Source organism: Ovis aries, chromosome 13, assembly GCF_016772045.2.
Source record: "Ovis aries strain OAR_USU_Benz2616 breed Rambouillet chromosome 13, ARS-UI_Ramb_v3.0, whole genome shotgun sequence".
NCBI lineage: Eukaryota > Metazoa > Chordata > Mammalia > Artiodactyla > Bovidae > Ovis > Ovis aries.
In genome coordinates this window covers 60,216,808-60,240,197 of record NC_056066.1, presented here as the reverse complement: position 1 = coordinate 60,240,197, position 23,390 = coordinate 60,216,808, and the positions used below count along the sequence as shown (strand labels likewise).

The 23,390-nt window shown below is 40.0% G+C and overlaps 1 protein-coding gene across 2 annotated transcripts in view; it reads right to left on the bottom strand.

Moving 5' to 3' along the window:
• Nucleotides 1-8,302: 8,302 nt before the first annotated feature.
• The window catches only part of CSNK2A1 (casein kinase 2 alpha 1), a 57,078-nt gene continuing 41,990 nt past the window's right edge, over nucleotides 8,303-23,390 (bottom strand). For both annotated transcript variants that reach the window (XM_042229960.2, XM_060397007.1), the window contains 6 exons: nucleotides 20,106-20,216; nucleotides 19,261-19,362; nucleotides 15,458-15,558; nucleotides 14,571-14,719; nucleotides 13,259-13,345; nucleotides 8,303-11,254 (listed from right to left, as the gene is read on the bottom strand). In XM_042229960.2, coding sequence (XP_042085894.1) covers nucleotides 11,139-11,254; nucleotides 13,259-13,345; nucleotides 14,571-14,719; nucleotides 15,458-15,558; nucleotides 19,261-19,362; nucleotides 20,106-20,216 — 666 coding nt within the window. In that variant the 3' untranslated portion in view covers nucleotides 8,303-11,138. The remainder of the gene's footprint in view (nucleotides 11,255-13,258; nucleotides 13,346-14,570; nucleotides 14,720-15,457; nucleotides 15,559-19,260; nucleotides 19,363-20,105; nucleotides 20,217-23,390) is intronic.

The window sequence follows — 23,390 nt, the reverse complement described above, 5'->3', positions numbered from 1 at the left end:
TTCCTTCCTCTTTCCCTCCTACCCCAACCCTGCCTCAACCTACACTTGCAGAGAACAGCTTAAGCACATTCTGTCACTAAATTAGCTTGCATTTTCTGGAATATTATATGGATGGAACCATATAGTATGTAGTCTTTTTGGTCTAATATTCACTCAGCATAATATTCACTCAGCATAATATTCTAACATTGATCCATGTTGTTGCGTATATCAAGTTTATTACTTTATACTGTTTAGTAATCATATATCGCAGTTCATTTATTCACATTTTAAATTTTAACATGCTATAAATACATGCTGCTGCTGCTAAGTCGCTTCAGTTGTGTCCAACTCTGTGTGACCCCATAGACAGCAGCCTACCAGGCTCCCCCGTCCCTGGGATTCTCCAGGCAAGAACACCGGAGTGGGTTGCCATTTCCTTCTCCAATGCATGAAAGTGAAGTCGCTCAGTCCTGTCCAACTCTTATCGATCCCATGGACTGCAGCCTACCAGGTTCCTCCGCACATGGGATTTTCCAGGCAAGAGTACTGGAGTGGGTTGCCACTGCCTTCTCCTTAAGGCCTAGAGATGGGTGTAAATGCATTTAAGATGACCGTCAAGAGACCAAAAAAAAAAAAGAAAAGAAAGAAAGAAAGAAAACCATTGTTGAGTATGATCTTTCACAGTAATCCTAGAGGGCTTTGTTTACTTCCGGAATCTTAGAATGTTTTGTGAGGATCTTGAGTCTCCTTTTTCAGTATTGCCCTCATGAACACATGTTCCAGGGCATGAGGAGAGGCTGTAAAAGGGGAGAAAGACTATCTGAGCAAAAAATCATAGCTGCAAACCTCACTTACTGCCATCTACCAACCCTCTTCCCTGGAACACGGAGCCCTGAGCAGGATTCACAAAGCGATGAGCAATGCTTCAGGAAACTTCAGGATCTTGGATTCAATAAATCCAGTGTCCTATGGTTACTCACTTGCAGTTGAAAAAGCAGCCAAACCTTACCCAATTATTTCCATATAAAAACAACAATAAATGTAAACTTGTTTTTTCCCACAAAATAAACAAGCTAGTTAGAAGTTACTGGCAAACAATTCTATTCAAGTGGCAAATGCAGTTACAAAGATCTGGACATTTTTCTCAAGGTCTGTGGGCTCTGCACGGGCAATGGGAATTCCACCTGTTATGTGGAACTCAGAAGTTCCCCCATGTGATGAAACCTCAGGAAATTCTCTGGGTATAAGAAAGAAATCAATGAAGCAGCAGCAGCAGAAATGGGGCAAATCGTTTTTGTCTCCTGACAATTAACTTTTGCTAACAAAAAAGTAAAAACTCATCTTCAAAATCTTTAACAACCAAGTCTAGCATTTGTCCAAGCTGCTCAAGCTCAAGGTCTCCTGGAATAGGAAGCACAGTCAGGCTAATTAATCTCTTACCAATTCACTGTTATTATTTTTGCTTTAGATTAGGGGTTGGCAAAGGGTAACTCATACATGCCAAAACCAGCTCACTGACTGATTTTGTACAGTCCATGAGCTAAGAATGGCTTTTACAATTTTAAATTATTGGCAAAAAAAAAAAAAAAATCAAAGTAGGATAATTTGTGGCACATAAAACTTATATGAAATGCAAATCTAAATCCATAAATAAAGTTTTACTGAAACACAACCATGCTTTACCTATTGTCTAAGACTGCTTTCATGCCACAGCAGAGTGGTTGCAATAGAGATCATGTAATCAGCAAAACCTAAGTTATTTGCTCCTTTACAGAAAGTTTGCTGACCTCCTACTTTAGACTTCAGGCAATTAGATCTTTTAAAAATTTACTTTCATCTATTCCATTTACAGCACTCTTTCATTGTGTAGGTCCAAGTTTCTGTCTGGCATCCTATTCCTTCTGCCTAAAGAACTTCAATATTCCTTTAATATTTCTTCCAGTAACATATTTCCTCAGTTTTTCTTTGTCTGAGAAAAGGCTTTATTTCTCCCCTCATTTTGAAAGATATTTTCAGTGGGCATAGGATTCTAGATTGACAGTTTTTTCTTTTGAGTACTAAAGTTACTCCATTGTCTTCTAGCTTGTATGGTTTCTGATAATTCTTAAGCTTCCTCTACATGCAATGTCCCATTTTTTTTTGCCCTCTGGGCTGCCTTTAAGATTTTTTCTTTTTTTTAAAAAAATTTAAAGAATATTTTATTTTTGGCTGCACTGCCCCTTCATTGCTGTAGGTAGGCTTTCTCTTGTTGTGGCCAATGGGGAGCTAATCTCTAGCTGTGGTGCACAGGCTTCTCAGTGCCATGGTTTCTCTTGTTGCAGAGCAAGGGCTCTAGAGCATGCAGACTTCAGTAGTTGTGGCACACCAGGTTAGCTGGCATGTGGAATCTTAGTTCCCAGATCAGGCATCAAACCTGTGTCTTCTGCCATTGGCAGGCTGATTCTTAACCACTGGACTACCAGGGACGTCCTTTTAGCATTTTGAATATGGAATGCCTAGTTTTGTGTGTATAAATTTGTTTCATGTTCTTAGAGCTTCTTGGATCTCTCTGTGGCTTGGTGTCTGTCCTTTGGCCTCTTGTGCCCCAAGCCATCCACCATAAGAACATGCCCTGGGTAGCTGCTCCAACTTCAGCATGGGACCCAGAAGGAACTACATGGAGCCTGAAACCAAACACAGGAGCTCAGTCCAGTCCCATCAATCCTCAACCTGAAGCTAAGCTGCTTGGCTGAACCCACTTTAGATCAGTTGAACTATAACTGACCTAGAGATCTGTGTGAGAATAATGAAAGGACCAGAGAGCAAAAAAAAAAGCAAGAGAAAGTTTATCTTTAATGATTGGTTAGAAACCTGGACAGCAATCCTGGAACCACAGCTATACAAAGGTACTCTGGGAAGCAGAACTAAACAAGACACATGGATTCTGATAGCAAGTGTGGGCCCTGGCAGCTTGAAAGGCAGGACCTCTCTCTACTCAGATCCAACTATCCCCTCCTCTGCAAAGGCTTTCTTGATCATTCTCCCCTCTCCAAGAGTTCAGGACTTCTTTCTTTCTAAGGAGTTTTTCTACAACATCGTATTACAAACACCCTTCAGAAGCAACTACAGCTAAACTTTGTTTTCTTCTAAACTCTTTTCCCGGAGGCAGCCTTTTCAAGTGCCAGAGGATTCTTTGTTTTTACCTTCAAAGACACTGAGGTTGTCTTCTCTCCCCCTCGGGGCATTCAAACCCTAGCCCCTAGCCTCTGAGGCCCACCTGTATCCAAGTCACGTGTCCTGGGGCCCACTGTGACTTCAATACCCACTTACCTTCAGGATGAATTGTCTTCCTTTCTGCCATCTGGAAATTCCTACTTCTTTCTTTGAAACTTTTAAAGTAAATTATCTCAGCACCCTCACATATTTAGAGGTAGGTACCTATCTTTAGAGCAATCCACTATACTGACTAGCAATATGATCTTTCCCCCCTAGGGAACAATTTGTTTTCTGCTTTTCTGTTTGACAGTAACACATTTCCCCATGGTTGTGCATCTCATCTCTCCCAGTCTCCAGTGTTTAGCATGGGACCAGGCTCACGGACATCAGCACGTGTTTATTGAGGGGTTTATTTTATTAAAAACATAAATTCTGCAAAGACCAGTCAAGATGAGTAGATAAGTAACCTTGATTCTGGGCTGAGGGGATGAAGTTGAGTGGGTGAGCAAGGAACAGAATGAGTAAACAGCTATGAGAATTTAGGTTTCTTCATAGGAAGTTTACCATAGAATTCTCAAAACTGTTCAACAGAGAAGCAAAGTGCTCCCTTTCTAGATAAGTCTACAAATGTTTATCTATAGCTGAGACTCTGACTCATAGGGTGAAATCAGGAAACCACTTGCCAGCTGCTGCTACTTTTCCTTTTTTATCATTAGAGGAGCCAAGAAAATTCTGTCAAAGCAGGTGATGCAAGACTGAAACAGATTCAGAAATACCCAATCCCCTCAAGAACTTCTCCAAGAAAGGGATTGGCCATCCTGTAGTCACCCATCTGGAGGTGTCTGGGGAAGAGCTTCTTACATCGAGGTCACTAAGAATCCCTGGTGATTATGACCACAGGGAGACAAATCCAGACTGTAATTTGTTGTAATGCAAAAATATTTGGCTTTCAGTAGAGAAAACTTCAGAGACAAGAGTGGTAGGATCTTAGAGGGAAAGTGATGGGGGTGAAACAGGCCAATGCTGGCCTTCATGCAAATTAGAAACCACCTGCATCTGTTGAAAACCTGTCGTATTTAGTGCATGGGTTTTTTTTTTCTTCTAGAACCAGATACTTACAGCCATCTGCTGTAAAATTATAGAAATAAATGCACAAGTCCACAGCACTGCACAGCTTATGCGGCATTTTTCTGCACATGCACATGACCTACACAATCACACACAATTCAGAGTGGAAATGAATCTTCAGCCTAACTTTGCTATGTGCCAGACTCTGTAGCAAGCATTTGTATCTAACCTGAATAACCATTTTACAAAATAGATACTAAGATTCCAATTTTACATATGAAAACAATATTAGAACCTCTGGGGCAGGGAGGAAGAGAAGAGGGGCGAAGGGGCTTCATTCGTATTGGTAATACAGACTTGGGTGAGTTCATGGGTCTGTTACAGCTCCTTTACAACTTGGTACATCTAAAAAGTTTTACAATGATAATTTAAGTCATCTGTGAGGATTTAAGAGGTTAAACTACTGACCTAAAACTACATTCTTGTGTAGCGTACTACTTAACTCTCAGCAGAACCACAGCATATGAAGTTCAGCTAGATTACTTCTTTGCAGTAGTTAAAATTTACCACATAATCACAGTAAGGTTATAAAATCTAGAAAACACTTGTCTACATTAAGTTTGACTCCAGAATCGACTACCCTGTGACACCCTCTGTATGTCTGTTCTACTTGGAGAACAGCCTGAATTTCACATTATTATATACAAATGGTGGAAAGCAGAGATTTTGTGGCATCTAAATCATTCTAAATTGGTCAGGATCATTGCTCAGCCTTTAGCCACTTAAGATTTTACCAAAGGCTCATTATATTACTAAATAAAGAAGCAAACATTAAATAAAAATTTGGTCATGTTAATCCAGTCTGGCCTATGGTTTATAATTACAGCTGCAAACCTATGAACAAGGTTCTTCTGATCTTAAGATCTTATTCAACAATACTCCCAATTAACTTATTGTATGTGAGGGAGGAAGAAGGTGGAACTGGGAGTGTAGGATGGAATTACTATTTATTGAGCACCTACTAGGAACCTGGTAGGGCTTCCCAGGTGGTGTTAGTGGTAAAGAATCTGCCTGTCAATGCAGGAGACTGCCAATGCAAGAGATGCAAGTTCAATCCCTAGGTCAGGAAGATCCCCTGGAGAAGAAAACAGCAACACAATCCAGTATTCTTGCCTGGAAAATTCTATGGACAAAGGAGCCTTGCAGGCTATACAGTCCATGGAGTCACAAAGAGTTGGACACCACTAAGTATACACACACAAGGTGCCAAGCATTCTCCCTGTGATACTCCACTGATCTTCAATTCTGAGGGATATTACCACATCCTCATAAAAGGCTTTTATGAGGATGCACGGATTCACAGATTAGTAAAACATACAAGGTCATCAGGGAGTTTACATGCAGGTTGGGATAGAGACAAAAATAACAAGTTCAGGTATTACTAGGAAAAAGGGCATGGGGTAGAGATGGCAGTGGGGGAAGCAGAGAGAGGTGACTTTAAATATGCTGGAGATTATGGTTTTTAGACCCATTTCTTTGAAGACAGAAATGGGGACTGCTTTACTTCAAAGACTTCTGGTGAACATTTGTCAAGCAGGAAAAAGTCCCAGGAAGAAAGCCTCCCTAGCATGCACACCACTAACGATCAGCCACAGTCCTCAAAGCTGAGGCACAAGGGAGGGTGAAATTACCAGCAGAGAAGTGTGCAAGGGCTGAAAAGATGAAAAAATTACTCAAACCCAATTCTAATCTCAGGGGAGAAATCTGCTGGTGGGAATGGTGACAGAACCAGGTATTTTTTCAAGATACTTGTAACACACCTGACAACAGGTGAAACATGATGAAATTTAAAGACTGAGAGGAAATAAAAAAATTTTGAAATCTGTCAACCAATCCATAATGTTCTCTACTACGTTAGGATTACAGTCATTGGCCACACCCTGAAGTTCTAATTTTACAAAGTATATTCCTCTGCCTCTAATAGGCCCACTCTAACAATTTAATCTTCCTATCTGTCTCATGGATAAAATAAGAAAGAGATAATGTCAGAAATTAACATTCATTTAACCTAGGCATTTCAGACACATGATATTATGCAATGGTTCCTTTTATCTAAACTATGTTTCTCAACTCCCAATATTAATAATATATGGATGCACTAAACATTTAAAGAAAACTAGGAATCTAGGATAACAGCATCTCCTGATTTCAACTTTATTTCTTTAAATGAGAAAGAATAAATGGCAATTCAAGTATATAATGTTGCTAGAATATACTCATTTGACATCAGTAAGCAACTATGTGGATCATAACAAACTGTGGAAAACTCTTCAAGAGATGGGAATACCAGACCATCTTGCCTGACTCCTAAGAAACCCATACGCAGGTCAAGAAGCAAGTTAGAACTTTATATGGAACAGCTCACTGGTTCAAAATTGACAAAGGAGTACGACACAGCTGTTTATTGTCACCTTGTTTATTTACCTTATGATGCAGAGCACATCATGCAAAATGCCAGGCTGGATGAGTTACAAGCTGGACTCAAGATTGCCAGGAGAGGTATCAAATCTCAGATATGCAGATGGTAACACTTTAATTGCAGAAAGCAAAGAGGAACTATAAAGAGCCTCTTGATGAGGGTGAAAATCTGGCTCAAAACTCAGTATTAAACTAAGATCACAGCATCTGGTTCCATCATTTCATGGCAAATAGAAGGGGGAAAGGTGGAAGCAGTGACATCTAAAATCACTGTGGATGGTGATTGCAGCCATGAAATTAGAAGACGCTTGCTTCTTGGCAGGAAAGCTATGACACACCTAGACAGTGTATTAAAAAGCAAAGATATCACTTTGCCAACAAAGGTCCATATAGTCAAGGCTATGGTCTTTCCAGTAGTCATGTACAAATGTCACAGCTGGACCATAAAGAAGGCAGAGCACTAACGAACTGATGCTTTCCAATTGTGGTGTTGGAGAAGACTCTTGAGAGAGTCCCCTGGACACCAAGGAGATCAAACCAGTCAATCCAAAGGAAAATCAACACTGAATACTTATTGGAAGGACTGATGCTGAAACTCCACTACTTTGGTCACCTGACGCAAAGAGCTGACACATTGGAAAAGACCCTGATGCTGAGAAAGACTGAGGGCAGAAAAAGGGGGTGACAGACAGTGAGATGGTTGGATGGCATCACCAATTCAATGGACATGAACTTGGGCAAACTCCAAGAGATGGCAAGGGACACAGAAGCCTAGTGTGCTGCAGCCCATGGGGTCACAAAGAGTCGGACACGACTTACCAAATGAACAACAAAACCCAACTCTATTTCACTTCTTTACTGGCCTTTTCATAGTTTCAAGCTGCCAAATATGTTCCCATAAGCTCACCAGTGGACCTTTCATTCCAGACTGCAAACTGCCTCCCACACTGGGAGGTATCTCCAAGACCGGTCTTCCACAGGGCTTACTGCCATTAACTAACACTGGTCTTTTCTGCTAACACACTGTCTCTATGGGCCTTTATGCACCAACTCAAACTTTCTAAAATCAGTGTCAGAGCTGAAAAGCAGCTCAGAAGAAATCTCATCCAGTCTCCCCCTGACTGAACACACAGACGTCCCGAGAGAGAGCCAGAGGAGAGAGAAGTCACACTGTGAATTACTTGCAAAGTCAGGGCCAAGGACTAATCCTCCGTACAAGGGGTCAGGGGAGTTAGGTTTAACAGGTGCCAGACGCTTGACATTTACTCTCATTCAATCCCAAAGCAGCAGCGGCTCCATTTTATGGATGATGAAACAGATCCAGAAGTAACTTGCCAAGTAGCCAAGTATGTAACAAGGGCAGGAATGAAACCAATCCTGTTTAGCAACATCATGCTTTCTTCATTGTATCTCCATGTTAAAAATTCCTAGACTTCAGTGCTCCTCCACCAACCTTAATCCATCCCTCTTCACATTGCCATCAACCCAGTATTAAATTCAAAGCACATGAGAACTAAGGCATCTATAACACACGGTGTCGGTAGGAGAAGCATACTGCTCAGGCTGCAGGGACATTTCATTTGTTTAAATGTTTTTTATTTAAAAAAAAAAAAAAAAATTAAAGACCTTCATGGCACAACTTCTTCCCAGCACAATTTATGTTTTCGTTATACCAATAACAATACAATTACAACCAATAAATCGTCGAGGTGGAGAGGGGAAACTTATGACTTCGAATTTAAAAGTGGGGGGAGGGGCACTTCAAACAATGTTAAAAAAATTTTTTTTTTTTTTTTAAATTTTTTTTCAGAGTAACTGCCAACACAACTGTCTGAGATTGGCATTCCAGATCCTGCCATCTAATCAATGCAAACAGGTAGTGCTGAGAAATGAAGTGTCCCAATACAAGGTATACAGATGAGGTAATTTACAACAACACAGAAGTTGTTACTCTGTAAACCCTTGTCCCTCCCACCCACCCAATTGGGTCTTTTTAAAATTTTTCATGCTTCTGCAGTGACTCCTTAAGTAGCATTTTAAAAACTTCTATTTCTTTTAAAAGGCTCCTGGGTAGCATTTCAGAGTCCTCTGCATTCACCTTCAGCTTCCTTCAAGGTCTGATGCATGTTAGGAGGTCCAACTATTTGCAGCTTCCCACATCAGCCTCAGCTACACCTAGGTTGTCCTCTGAGCTACAAGGATGTGATGTAAAATCTTGATTTACAACCCTCCTCCCCACCTCAGAAGAAAGAATTCGTTAGTCCTGTTCAAATCATAATCCAGTGCAAATGAAATCACAGACTGCATCTCTGGCACATCTGGCACTTTGAGCTTCTGCACAGATTCAACATGGTAACCCCCTACAGCATTCTAGGGCAAAAAAGGATCAAGAACAATAAATATCCACTGTACGTGGCCACAAAGAAGAAAATCACCCTGCCACACAGTCAGAATGTTTTCCCTATGGTGGAGAAACATTATAAAAGAAGGCTTTAGCTTTCTCTAAAGTTTACCATTATATTCACTAAAGCCACCACCTTGATACAGTTACTAGAGCCAAGATGGGTTACAAAGTTAGATAAGTTCAGTTCAACTTCTCAAACAATTATGCTTATCTCTGCCACTCGGGTGAGAAAGACTTGTAAATCTATAAAGGTAGGAGAATGGGGAACTAAGACTTCAGGTCTTAAAATATGTTGGAAGAATTTTTCCTAGTCCCCACAAGCAGCTACTGTAATCGAATAACAGGAGAAAATACAGAGCTGATGGTTTTGCTATTGTGCTTAAAAAACTAGGCTTCCTCAGTGAAGCACCTGATAAACTTAGGTGGTTGGATTACAGTGGAAAATCCACTTTACACACAAACACACAAAAACTGGCGACTTTTCCCATCCCCAATCCCTGCACTGCTGAGACACAAAATGATTTTATGGCAAAGGATCCTTAATCCCCAGAGACGCTTTGGCTTGTGGTGCTTTTTTAAGGCCTCTCTGCCCTGCCCGGTACCATGGGTTGAACGAGGGGTGTATAAAAATGGGGGCCTTGGGAAGCCTCCATGGTACAGGGCTGCAGGCCCTTCAGATGTGAACGTGAGACACCCACCCAGCGAGACCTTTACACAGGGAACTTAAATCTAACCTTGATAAATAAAACCAAACGTTTATTTACACCAAAGAATTCCAACACTGGATCTTTCACATATGAAGGACAAAGTATTATATATATACACACAGCAAGGGGTGGCAGGGCTGTAACAAGAGAGTTTAGTTTTCCCACAATTACAGGTCTACCATTTCAGTTTCACTGGAGATAGTGGCTCTGCTCCTACCACTCAGATACATTTATAAACCTGAGGGGCAGGTCTTCTCATTGGATGGCATATGAGGGAAGGGGAAGGTAGGAGGAAATGAAGGTAGAAAGCTGAAAATAAACTTCAGTGGCCACATCTCTCATTAGCTCTTAAAGAGTTGCTAGAATGAAACCTACATAGACAATGTTTTTTTCCTTTTGTAAAAAGCAATAAGTTATGCCCAATAACTAACTGAATTCAAAAGGGTCAAGTCAAAGAAAACTGAAAAAGATCTTACCTTTCCCCTCCTACCAGCTATAGAGCATGTTGGGAGATGAAAGGGCAGAGGACCAAGGTAAGGAATCTGGGAGGGATGGTATTAAAAGTTTTAAACTAAACTGAAACTAAATTATAAATGAGCTGGATTTAGGTTAGGTCAATAAGACATGATTCAAACTGCACAGAAGTTTTCAGGACGTGTCTGCACTGTGGGTAGATTTTCAGCATCTCAATGTAACTAAGACATATTTCCACTAGATTCACCAGGATAACCCCACTGAAGCACTTTTGGAGTAAAGTGATATAAGTGACTAACAGTGTACTGCTCTTATAGGTTGGGTCCTCCCTTCCTCCTTCCTTCCCACCTCCCTCGAAGAAGCTACATTTTTGTAATCTCTGGAGAAGAGCGTGAAGTACAACCCCCCCAGAGTGTGGGATGGTTAGGGGAGCAATGGTGAGCATGGGAAGAAATCTCCACCCAAACACAGCAGCTGGAATTGAGGCTGGTTTATCTTTGATCTTTAGTGATGAGAAACTGAATTTGAAAGGGGAGAAAAAAAATTTGTCCGTGAAATAGTCCACCTGCAGATAATTTTTCAGGGAATCCCCTGAGTTATGAAAAGTTCGAGTTAAAAAAAAAAAGAAAGAAAGAAAAAAAGAAAAAAAAAAAGAAAATCAGCCTATTATAATTTTTTTTTTTATGACTGAACTACTATAAATCCACAAGCAACGGTTCAGACACGGTGCTTCTGAAGTATTTCACCCCTCCCCACCAGGCGCAAGCTGCATCAAGGGAGAGAGTGGACTCCCCAACCTCTGCTCAGGCATCAGGAGACGGAAGGGGCCGTTACTGCTGAGCGCCGGCGGCAGCTGGAACAGGCATCCCAAGGGGGTTGGCAGCAGCAATCACTGGTGAGCCCGCCAGAGGTCCAAGGGGTGAAGGGGTTGGCACTGAAGAAATCCCTGAAAGTAAACAGCCAACAGTGAGCTAGAAGCACCAACCACGGAACTCTTAAGTCACCAGTTTTTCAAAGCACCTATCTCAAAAGTGACACAATACATACTCTCTTTATTGAAGGCATCGCCTTAATTTTTACAAATTAATTTCAAATTAAATCCTCACAAATTAAAATTTAAGTTCCAATAAATTCAGAAGACAGAAACGGAAATTTGGAGAGTTTGAGCAGTTTGTCCAAGGTGCACAACTAAGCGTGTACAGCTATGTATGCTTGGATTCCAACCCAAGACTGTCTAAGATAACACTGTCCAACCAAACCTGCTCTGTAACCTGTACTAACATGACAGTCACTAGCCACATGTGACTACTGAGCATTTGCAATGTGTAACTAAACTAAGCAACTGATTTTACAATTTTATTTGACTTCAGTGAATTTAAATAACCACATGTGGCTAGTCACTACAAATTGAACAGCAGAAGGCTGGAGTCAAAGTTCATGTGCTCGTGGCCACTGTGCCTAGAGTCAGCCGGTGCAGAGAGGATCATTTCTCATCTCTAAGTTAAAACAGTGTTTTAGGATTTATTTCCATTTACTTTCTTGACCATATTACCTGTTACATTGTACTCAGTCAGCTAGTTCTTTAAATTTTCAAAATATTATATATATTTTCTGAATAGGTAATATGGTTACATGACTCAAATAACTGCAGAGGATACAGTGAGAATTCTCCCTTATCCTGTAACTTGGCCAACTTACAGCACTATTTTTGGCGGTGTATCCTTCCAGAAATATTTTATGGGTCTACCTGAATTTTACAAAAACATGCATGTAAGAATCACATATAAGAACTTGATTCTATGTTTTTGCCCATTCCTAGTCTTGAGCATGGTTCTGCATCTTGCTTCTATTCACCTCATTACACCTTTGAGTTGAAGCTACAAAAGAAGACGAAACACTTGTTCTTTTCTGAGTATATAGTACTCTGCTGAAAGGATGCCCCATAATTCATCTTGTCAATTCCTTATTCTACAAGGAGCTGTTTTTAATGCTCTCTGATTACAAATATGGCTAGAATGAGTAACCTTGTGTATGTATCATTTTGCACACTTGCATGATACCCAGAGGTTGAACTCTAGAAGGCAGATAGTTCTTTAAAAAAAAAAAAAAAATTGAGACAACAGCAATTTTTTGAAGGTGTTGGAGTAGGTACTTTCACAAGAGGACCCATGTGGATGCTGCCCATGTCTTAGGGGACAGGCCTATGGTTTCTTTTGGGTAACTGTGGTTTCTCCTTTGTAAAAACTCACTCTAAATCATAATGACTCAACAACAATAAAAAGTAATTGCACACAAACCATTGTAATTTACTAGGCACCCTGTAGCTGCTCTGGAAAAAAGAACCATTCTTATACACACATGTGCCCATGTACAAACCCCATCTCTACTCTCCCTCATTTTCTCATGTGATGAGTACCACATCACCTACTGCCACTTTAACTTGTGAGATGAAAGGATCTCTCTTCATTCTTAATGGCTTGTTGAGACTTTCAAGTCCCAAACAACTTTTGTGATTCTGGCCTCAAAGAGACTGTTGATACTCTTAACTCAGCGATGCCCAACCTTTCTGGAACCAGGAACTGATTTCACGGAAGCTAATTTTTCCATGGACTCGGGTTGTGGGGAATGGTTTCGGGATGATTCAAACACATTACATTTACTGTGTGCTTTATTTCTAACCTAATGGCACTGCTGATCTGACAGGAGGTACTATTCTGTGGCCCAGAGGCTGGGGGACCCCTGCTCTAACTACTAAGGGAAAATAGGTTTCAAAAGCATCCTGAAACCTGGTGGAGAGAACCACACAAGTCAGTATGTTAATAAGGTAATCATTATAGAGGATAGCCATAGACATCAGGCCACAAAGAAGGAGCAAAATTAAGAATGACAATTGACTTCTATATATACATTAAAAAAAAAAAAAAAAAAGAAATTTACCAATGACACTGACCTGACATCATATTGGCGCTGCTGACAGGCGTACTGCCCCCTGGCATGCTAGATGAGCCCATTCGAGCCTGGTCCTTCACAACAGTGTCTAGAAAAAGACAAAAATATTAGGTTCTGTTATGCTTGAAGAACTGAACTAATGGTCTAGGGTCTTATAGCAGCTATCCTGATTCTTTACGTTTTATTTAGACTCTGTATTATTCCCCTAATAATAGAATTGAGGTGTCAACTACCTTCACTATGAAATCAACAAGTAATATAAAATAGAACTATTTTTGCTTAAAACTGTGACAAAGGCCAACTATTAAAGTAAATGGTAGGAAAATGAAGTAATCATAGTAGAGCTAACTTCTAAAAAACAAAAAAAAAGGTATTTACTTTTGGCCATGTTGCATGGCATGTGGGATCTTAGTTCCCCAACCAAGGATTGAACCTGTGCCCCCTGTAGTAGAAGTACAGAGTCTTAACCACTGGATTGCCAGGGAAGTCCCAGTAGAGCTAATTTAAAACAAAAACAATCCTGTTATAGTTTAACAAGACAATACAATCTACCCTACCTTTCAGTATTATATTATGAGAATGAATGAGTTTTACTGCAGTTGGTCAAGCATGGTGCCAAATGGGCCAAAACTACAGGTTTGATCAAGTTATTGCTATGACCACAGACTTCACTCTCCACCTCGATTAGCCTGTCAGTCTGCTTCAAGTACAAGAGACTGAGCAAGAATATAATTGGTTCACTGAAACACCATCCCACCACTCCCCAAGGAACAACCCGATACTAAAGCTAACATCACAGTGAGGATGCAGCGGAGGCAGCCAAGTGGCATTTTCACTCAAGAGAGCAGTTAGCTATATTCACAAACCTAGATCAAGGTGTTCATATAATTAGATTTTCAAGCCTCTCTGGCTCTCTCCAATGAATGATTAACAGGACAGACATAGGGCTGTATGTTCTAATCCAACCACTCCAAACTAGCAATGAGAACTGTCACCCACATAGTAAGAAAAGAAGTTTATTTAGGGATGATCATGTGTCAGGTACTGTTAGACAAGAATCCTCTTAACAATTCTGCAAGACAACTGCCATCACTATCCGCATTGAAGAGACCAAGGCTCACTGTGGGAGAAGTAACTTTGCAGCAAGCTAAGTAAGGGAGGCTGGGATTCCAATTGTGTTCTGTGGGTCCAGAGTTTTCTTCATAGCATATATTCTCTTTTACTCTGTACAGTCTGCTAGGCAGGCCTGCAAGGCTCTGTGGACTGAACAGCGCAGGCCTGCAAGGCTCTGTGGACTGAACAGCTGGACTCACAGAAATAAGGGTGCTCCATGGCCTCTCTTGCAGTGAGCCGTGACTGGTGGTCATATCGCAGCAGCTTGTCCAGGAAATCCAAGGCCTCAGGACTGACAAGGTGCTGGTTTTCACTGTGGACAAAGCGTTCCCATCGCTTACGGGAATGTCTGCAGAGCCAAAAGGGAGAATGAGAAATGGACCCAGGGGGAGAGAAGCCCAACATTTCAGTCCTACATTTTCCTTAGTGGCTAGCATTCCAGCCAATCACAGAGATCAAAACTCAAGAGCTAACTGGAGAGACTGGAAATGGCAGTGTTGCAGAAAAGGGAAATCTGGGTCCAGACAATCTTATGAAACAGACATTAATTCAGGTTACAGAGGGCTGGGCTGGCTGGCCTCCTCCCAACCCCCACCCATATTCCTGGCATCTCTACTGCTCGGCCCCCAAAAGCCTTTTTAACAAGAAAGCCTACCTCTTCCCATTAAGTGGTGAATGAGTTAGTATTGGGTCTAGTCACTACTTTTAGAGTCTATTGTCTGTAAATCAGTCTGAAACATGCCCTTTCTATGATTATTTCTTTCTCTTAGATGGGGTTTTGTCATCTACAGAAGCAAGATAAATCTAGATTTTGATTTCTGACTCAACTACAACCCTTCTATTAGACTCTACAAGGTGAGGGATCCTCTGCCTACAACCTCCACACTCAGACTCCTGTTAGTGAATCTGGGAAAATGGCCATACAATCCAAAGCTTTCACCACAGGCTTGCCTATGCAGCACCCTGCAGCAGTGGACCACAGAAACTTTGCAGGCAAAGAGAACATTAACTATTTTGGGAATCCAAAGTATCATTTTACATCCAAAGTGCTTACGGCGCAGATGCATAATTTTGTTTTATGACTTACCTGCCCAAGATATCATTGAAACGTGGATCTAATTCAATGTTGTATTTGTCAATATAGTCATATAAATCTTCTGTCCCCAGAACCTTGGCTATCCTCACCAACTAGGATTGAAAGACAAAACCCATACCAAAAGCATATTACATGATTAAATCAACAATAAACCATGATCAAGTTAACAAAATGGGACCATCATGGCTACAGGTATGAATGTTACACCAATTTACTTCAAATTTCCTTGCATAGCATGAATGGATTTCCTTACAACATTCCCTAAATTACTACCAAATGTGAACATATCAATAATAAAAAACAAACTATTTTATAACCTGGTTCCTTCCCTCTGGAATGCAAGAAACACCTGGAGTAACAGGCAAATTTGGCCTTGGAGTACACAATGAAGCAGGGCAAAGGCTAAGAGTTCTGCCAAGAGAACGCACTGGTCATAGCAAACACCTCTTCCAACAACACAAGAGAAGACTCTAGACATGGACATCACCAGATGGTCAACAACGAAATCAAATTGATTATATTCTTGGCTGCCAAAGATGGAGAAGCTCTATACAGTCAGCAAAAACAAGACCGGAAGCTGACTGTGGCTCAGATCATGAACTCCTTATTGTGAAATTCAGACTGAAATTGAAGAAAGTGGAGAAAACCACTAGACCATTCAGGTATGACCTAAATCAAATCCCTTATGACTATACAGTGGAAATGAGAAATAGATTTAAGGGACTAGATCTGATAGACAGAGTGCCTGATGAACTATGGACAAACGTTCATGACATTGTACAGGAGACAGGAATTAAGACATTCCCCAAGAAAAAGAAATGCAAAAAAGCAAAATGGCTGTCTGAGGAGGCCTTACAAATAGCTGTAAAAAGAAAGGAAGTGAAAAGCAAAGGGGAAAACAAAAGATACACCCATTTGAACACAGAGTTCCAAAGAATAGCACGGAGAGATAAGAAAGACCACTTCCTCAGTGGTCAATGCAAAGAAATAGAGGAAAACAATACAATGACAAAGACTAGAGATCTCTTCAAGAAAATCAGAGATACCAAGGGAACATAAATTTTATGCAAAGATGGGCTCAATAAAGGACAAAAATGGTATGGACCTAACAGAAGCAGAAGATATTAAGACGATGTGGCAAGAATACACGGAAGAACTATATAAAAAAGATCTTCACGACCAAGATAATCACAGTGGTGTGATCGCTCATCTAGAGCCAGACATCCTAGAATGTGAAGTCAAGTGGGCCTTAGAAAGCATCACTACGAACAAAGCTAGTGGAGGTAATGGAATTCCAGTTGAGCTATTTCAAATCCTGAAAGATGATGCTGTGAAAGTGCTGCACTCAGTATGCCAGCAAATTTGGAAAACTCAGCGGTGGCCACAGGACTGGAAAAGTTGAGTTTTCATTCCAGTCTCAAAGAAAGGCAGTGCCAAAGAAAGCTCAAACTACTGCACAATTGCACTCATTTCACACACTAGTAATGCTCAAAATTCTCCAAGCCAGGCTTCAGCAATACGTGAACCGTGAATTTCCAGATGTTCAAGCTGGTTTTAGAAAAGGCAGAGGAACCTGAGATCAAATTGCCAACATCCGCTGGATCATGGAGAAAGCAAGAGAGTTCCAGAAAAACATCTATTTCTGCTTTATTGGCTATGCCAAAGCCTTTGACTGTGTGGATAACAATAAACTGTGGAAAATTCTGAGAGAGATGGGAATATCAAACCATCTGACCTGCCTCTTGAGAAATCTGTATGCAGGCCAGGAAGCAAAAGTTAGAACTGGACATGGAACAATAGACTGGTTCCAAATAGGAAAAGGAGTATGTCAAGGCTGTATACTGTCACCCTACTTATTTAACTTACATGCAAAGTACATCATGAGAAACGCTGGGCTGGAGGAAGCACAAGCTGGAATCAAGATTGCCAGGTAAAATATCAATAACCTCAGATATGCAGATGACACCACCCTTATGGCAGAAAGTAGAGAAGAGCTAAAGAGCCTCTTGATCAAAGTGAAAGAAGAGAGTGAAAAAGTTAGCTTAAAGCTCAACATTCAGAAAACTAAGATCATGGCATCCGGTCCCATCACTTCACGGCAAATAGATGGGGAAACAGTGGAAACAGTGTCAGACTTTATTTTTCTGGGCTCCGAGATCACTGCAGATTGCAGCCATGAAATTAAAATACACTTAATCCTTAGAAGGAAAGTTGTGACCAACATAGATAGCATATTAAAAAGCAGAGACATTACTTTGCCAACAAAGGTCCGTCAAGGCTATGGTTTTTCCAGTAGTCGTGTATGGATGTGAGAGTTGGAGTATAAAGAAAGCTGAGCACAGAAGAATTGATGCTTTTGAACTGTGGTGCTGGAGAAGACTCTTTGAGAGTCCCTTGGACTGCAAGGAGATCCAATCAGTCCATCCTAAAGGAGACCAGTCCTGGGTGTTCATTGGAAGGACTGATGTTGAAGCTGAAACTCCAATACTTTGGCCACCTGATGTGAAGAATTGATTCATTAGAAAAGACCCTGATGCTGGGAAAGATTGAGGGCAGGAGGAGAAGGGGATGACAGGGGATGAGATGGTTGGATGGCATCACCGACTCAATGGACATGGGTTTAGGTGGACTCTAGGAGTTGGTGATGGACAGGGAGGCCGGGCGTGCTGCAGTTCATGGGGTCACAAAGAGTCGGACACGACTGAGCGACTAAACTGAACTGAACTTTCCTGTGGTGAAGTCTTGTCCCCCACCCCCCTGCCCCACCACACCGCAACAGCCTAGCTGAAGATGTTACTTCCTTTGGAAAGTTCTCCACTTCATCAGACCACTCACTTGCATTATAACTGCCTTTGTGTATCTTATCTACACTTTTACCGACATTTATGACTATAACTTATTTTCTTATACATTTGGTTTTCTTACTAGGTAAGACTGTGAAAAACCTTTTGGGGGGCAGAAGGCTACTTTTTTCCTATATTCCTCAAACCTGCGTGGCATCTAACAAAAAGTTGCTGATTTTAACTGAATTTACCCGGTATTCTTCAACTGATATGAAGAGTAGTCATTAGTCATTTTCATATGAGCTGTAATATGTTAGTCATAGGTAAATATGACTTCATAAAGTCATATTTACATAACATTCTTGGAATGATAAAATTGCAGAAATGAGATTACAACATAGTAGTGTGAAGGCCAGGGGGAAGCTGGTGTTGACTACAAAAGGGCATATAAAGGATTCCTGATCTCTGTATTAATATCCTGGTTGTGATCCTGTACATAGCTGGCAAAAAGTTCTATTTGGGGGAAACTGGGTAAAAGATACTATATCTCTCTGTATTAATTACGGCAACTTCACGTGAATTTGCTTCCCTGGTGGCTCAGCTGGTAAAGAATCCACCTGCAATGTGGAAGGCCTGGGAAGACTCCCTGGAGAAGTGAAAGGCTACCTGCTGCAGTATTCTGGCCTGGAGAATTCCACGGACTGTATAGTCTAGGTGGTCACAAAGAGTCGGACATAACTGAGTGACTTTCACAACAAGTTACATTATCTCACATTAAATCACTGTGCTCAAACAAGGCAACAGTACCTCCACAAGGCCCTGGAATCATTAACTGAACAAGCCATTAATTGAAAATTATTGCACTCAGAGATTCTAATTTATTAATAGCTCTCAGGTAGGGGTTAGGCATTTTTATTTTAGCAAGATCCATCGCAGTTTCTAAGGAGTAAGCAGATCTGGCCATTGCTAGGGTACATCAATAAATTTCCCAATAGGAACAACAAATATTACCTGATCATAATTGTCATGTCCATGGAAAAATGGCTCCTTCCGGAAGATCATACTTGCCAGCATACAACCCAAGCTCCACATATCCAAACTATAATCGTACATCTGCATTAAAGAAAACGTTGTCATCACACATGAAATGACAAGATGAATCTTGTCACTTCAAATTAAAAAAGCTATTTTTTTAAAAATAGAAAAACAAGTAAACAAATCCCACTCCACTGACTTTAAGGTCCAAATACCAGTATCTTCATATTTCTTTTCAGTCTTTCCTTCTATGCATTTCTACTTATACTCTCTAACCTTCTCATTTGAAGTCTGTACATACTATTTTGAGTTACTTTCCTCACTTACATAAGAACACCCATAAACAAAGTTTATGGAAATCTTTTAATGTGTACCATTATTTTACAGCATGACTGTTTCAGAATTTAATCTTTAGTGTACCCTATAGTAGGACAGTGTTTTTCACCATTATAAATAATGCTGTAAAGAATATTTTTATGTATAAAATGTTCTTTGAATTCAGTGCCATACCAGAAAAGAAATTTCTAGGACAGAGCATAAACTTCTTTCAATTCTAAAACAAGCTCTGGAATTTCTAATTAGAAGTGTCATTCTCTTCAGTTAGGATCAAATGCAGATTTATTTATACTCTACTGACATTGTGACAATATACACAAAAGTTGTGGTAGATGAACTGAAGAGATTCATATTTGACCCTCCTATAAAAGGGACAGTCATGGATGTGCAAAAATGGCCCATTCAAAAACACAAAATAACATTTTTAGAAAATTACATGCAAAACAAACATAGGACAAAAATTTTATCTGCCCTTCTCTTCTTACCTGATAGTCTACAAGTAGCTCGGGACCTTTGAAATATCGGGAAGCAACTCGGACATTATATTCTTGGCCAGGATGGTAAAACTCAGCCAAACCCCAGTCTATTAGCCGTAGCTGAAGGGAGAAAAAAAGATAATAAATAAGTGTATCTTATTTAAGATACCCTCCACAGTGCCATTACTTTTTTTTTTTTGGCCACATTGTGTGGCCTGTGGGATTTTCAGTTCCTCGACCAGGGATTGAACCTGGGCCCTTGGCAGTTGAGAATTTCCAAAACTACAATTTAACATACAATTATTTGTGTTTCTGCAAATTTCTACTCCGCCTCTGACTAAAATGTCTCTACTATTCAATCTAGACTCCTATTCTGGTGAACATCTCTTCTGAGTTAACTCCTTCAATGAAATCTTTTTTAATTATGTAAACAGAAGCAACTACTGTCTTTGAACTGCCTCACCCACCAACCTCAGACAAATTTCTTTAATAGAATCTACAACTCTTTACTGAGAGTTTACTCAGTAAAAGTTTACTCTTTCTACTTTTATACAAAATATGGACTGTAAGGTCCTTGAGGATAGGGACTGTTTTATTCGCATTTGCTAATTTTTAGAATTCAATGCAATGCTCAGTACACAGGAGAAAAATAAAAATACAGCTCTTACCAAAATAGTATTGGGTTGGTCAAAAAGTTCCTTTGGTTTTTAAGTAAAAGTAAAAGACACATTTTTCATTTTCACCAAGATCTTTATTGAACAACATATTACTGTTTTGTTCTAGTACATCCTGCCATTTTCCAGGCAATTTCACAATTCCATTTTCCCAATACTTTTTCTTTCTGAGTAAAGAACTGTTCCAGGTGCCTTTACAGTCTTAGAGGAAACTGAAGTTTTTTTCACTAAGATAATTCCATAAAGACCAAAATAAACAGATATCCGAAGGTACAATGTCTGGTGAATATGGCAGATGAATCAGAACTTCCCAGCCAAGGTGTTAAACAGTTTTTGCCTGGTCATCAAAGAAACATGTGGTCTTGTGTTATCCTGGTGGAGGATTATCCATTTTCTGTTGACTAATTCTGGAGCACTGCTTTCAGTTGGTCCAACTGGGAGCTGTACTTGGGATTAATTGTTTCGTTTTTCAGAAGGAACTCACTATAGAGGACTCTCTTTCAACCCCACCACATACACAATATCACCAGCTTTGGATGAAGATTGGCTTTTGGTGTGGTTGATGGGTGGTTCATTTCACTTGTCCCAAGATCTCTTCTATTCCACATTACCATACAGTATCCACTTTCATCATCCGTCACAATTTGTTTTAAAAATGAACAATTTTGTTACGTTTAAGTATAGAGAATCACATGCGGAAATACGGTCAAGAAGGTTTTTTTACACTTAACTTATGTGGAACCCAAACATCAAAGTGGTTAACATAACCAAGCTGGTGCAAAGGATTTTCAACGCTTGATCTGGATATTTTGAGTATGTTGACTATCTCTTGTGTGGTATATAACACTGATTTTTTTCAATCAATGTCTCGATTTGATTGCTATTAACTTCAATTGGTCTACCTGACCAAATAGCATCATCCAGCGGGAAGTCTCCAGTACAAAAGTTTGCAAACCACTTCTGAAACAATCAGTCACAGTACCTTCTCCACACACTGCACAAATCTTTTTTGCATTTCAGTTGCGTTTTCACCTCTCTTGAAACAATAAAACATAATATGCTGAAAATGTTGTTTTCTTCCATCTTCAACATTAAAATGGCTTCACAAAAATTCACCAATTTGGCTAAGTTTTTTAAAAAACGCACACTGATAACAATATAATTCAACAAAATTATTTCCAATGAAGTTAAAGACAACTAAGTGCTACTAGAGTCATTGTATGGAGAAATAAACAAACTTTTTGGCCACCCCAATAGTAGCAAGGACAAGAGGCAACCTTACTTGACCTTCATGCAAAGCAAGACCGTAACTTGTAGTGTGAGCAGAAGGGCCTGAGTAAAGCCTGACTGTTCCAGCACTGTCTCCAAAACTTCAGTTAATTAGGTTCAGTGTCTTCTTTTAGTAAACAAAGGGAACTATAACAAAAAATATGAAAATGTAGCTTTTTTATAGTCTTTCTCAGCAACATCTTAATATCAGTGCTCCAGAGCTATTCCTGAGCTTCCTGTCTTATCAGTAAGTATTCCCAGATGACTATTTCTGGTCTGTGGCTTCATACACAGCATCTCTTGATATTCTGACCTATATTTAGCCCACACCTCTCACCAGTCATCTCTGATCACCTGAAAGACATTTCAGAACTAAAACTGATTATTCACTGCAAAACCTGTTTTCCCATGGAATCCTCCTCCTCCTCTTGTTACCTTAAATGTAATTCCATTTATCCCATCATTCAGGTTAAAAACTTTTCACCCTGGACTCTTCTCTCCCTTCTTTCCCACATCTAATCTGTCAATATATGCTGATGGCTCAGATTCTGACCCTATCATCACATCCACTGCCACCGCCCTGGTCCATGCTATCACCAATCTCTGATTTACTGCAATAGCTGCTTTTCTTAACTGGTCTACCTTTCACTTTTACCCTCAATTCTCCACATAGGAACCAAAATAATCCTCTTAAAATATTTTAAAATGATTATAAATTCATAGGAATCTGGAGATGTTCTGTGTACCCTTCAACCAGTTTCCCCTGATGGTAACATCTTACGTCACTACAGTACAATATTAAAGCCAGGAAACCAACACAATTCAGAGACCTTTCTTTTCAACAGTTTTACAAATGTGTATAGTTCCACACAATTTTATCACATATGCAGATTCATACAGCTAGATTCATATCTAGTCCATGATTAGATAAAGAGCATCACAGCAGTTATCCTTTACAGATACTCCTTCCTCTCGCTTTCTAACCCCTGGCAATCCTTCTGTTCTCTAACTCTGTCATCGTGAAAATTATAGAAATGGAACCATCAGTTTAAATTTTTGAGATTGCTTTTTTCACTCAGCATGAGACTTATCCAAGAGTTCTTACTAATCAGTAATGATACTACAATGGTATAGACACATCAGAGTTTAATGAATCATTTACCCAACTGAAAGTTTCTGTATAGATCTCAGTCTGTTTTTCTGACATAAATGTCACTACTGGGTTGTCTGGTAAGCGTATGTTTAGCTTTTAAAGAAACTGACAAACTATAAAATAATATAGACTGACATTTTCCAAAATGAGTGTGCCATCTAACATTCCCACCAGCAATGTATGAGAGATTGAGTTACT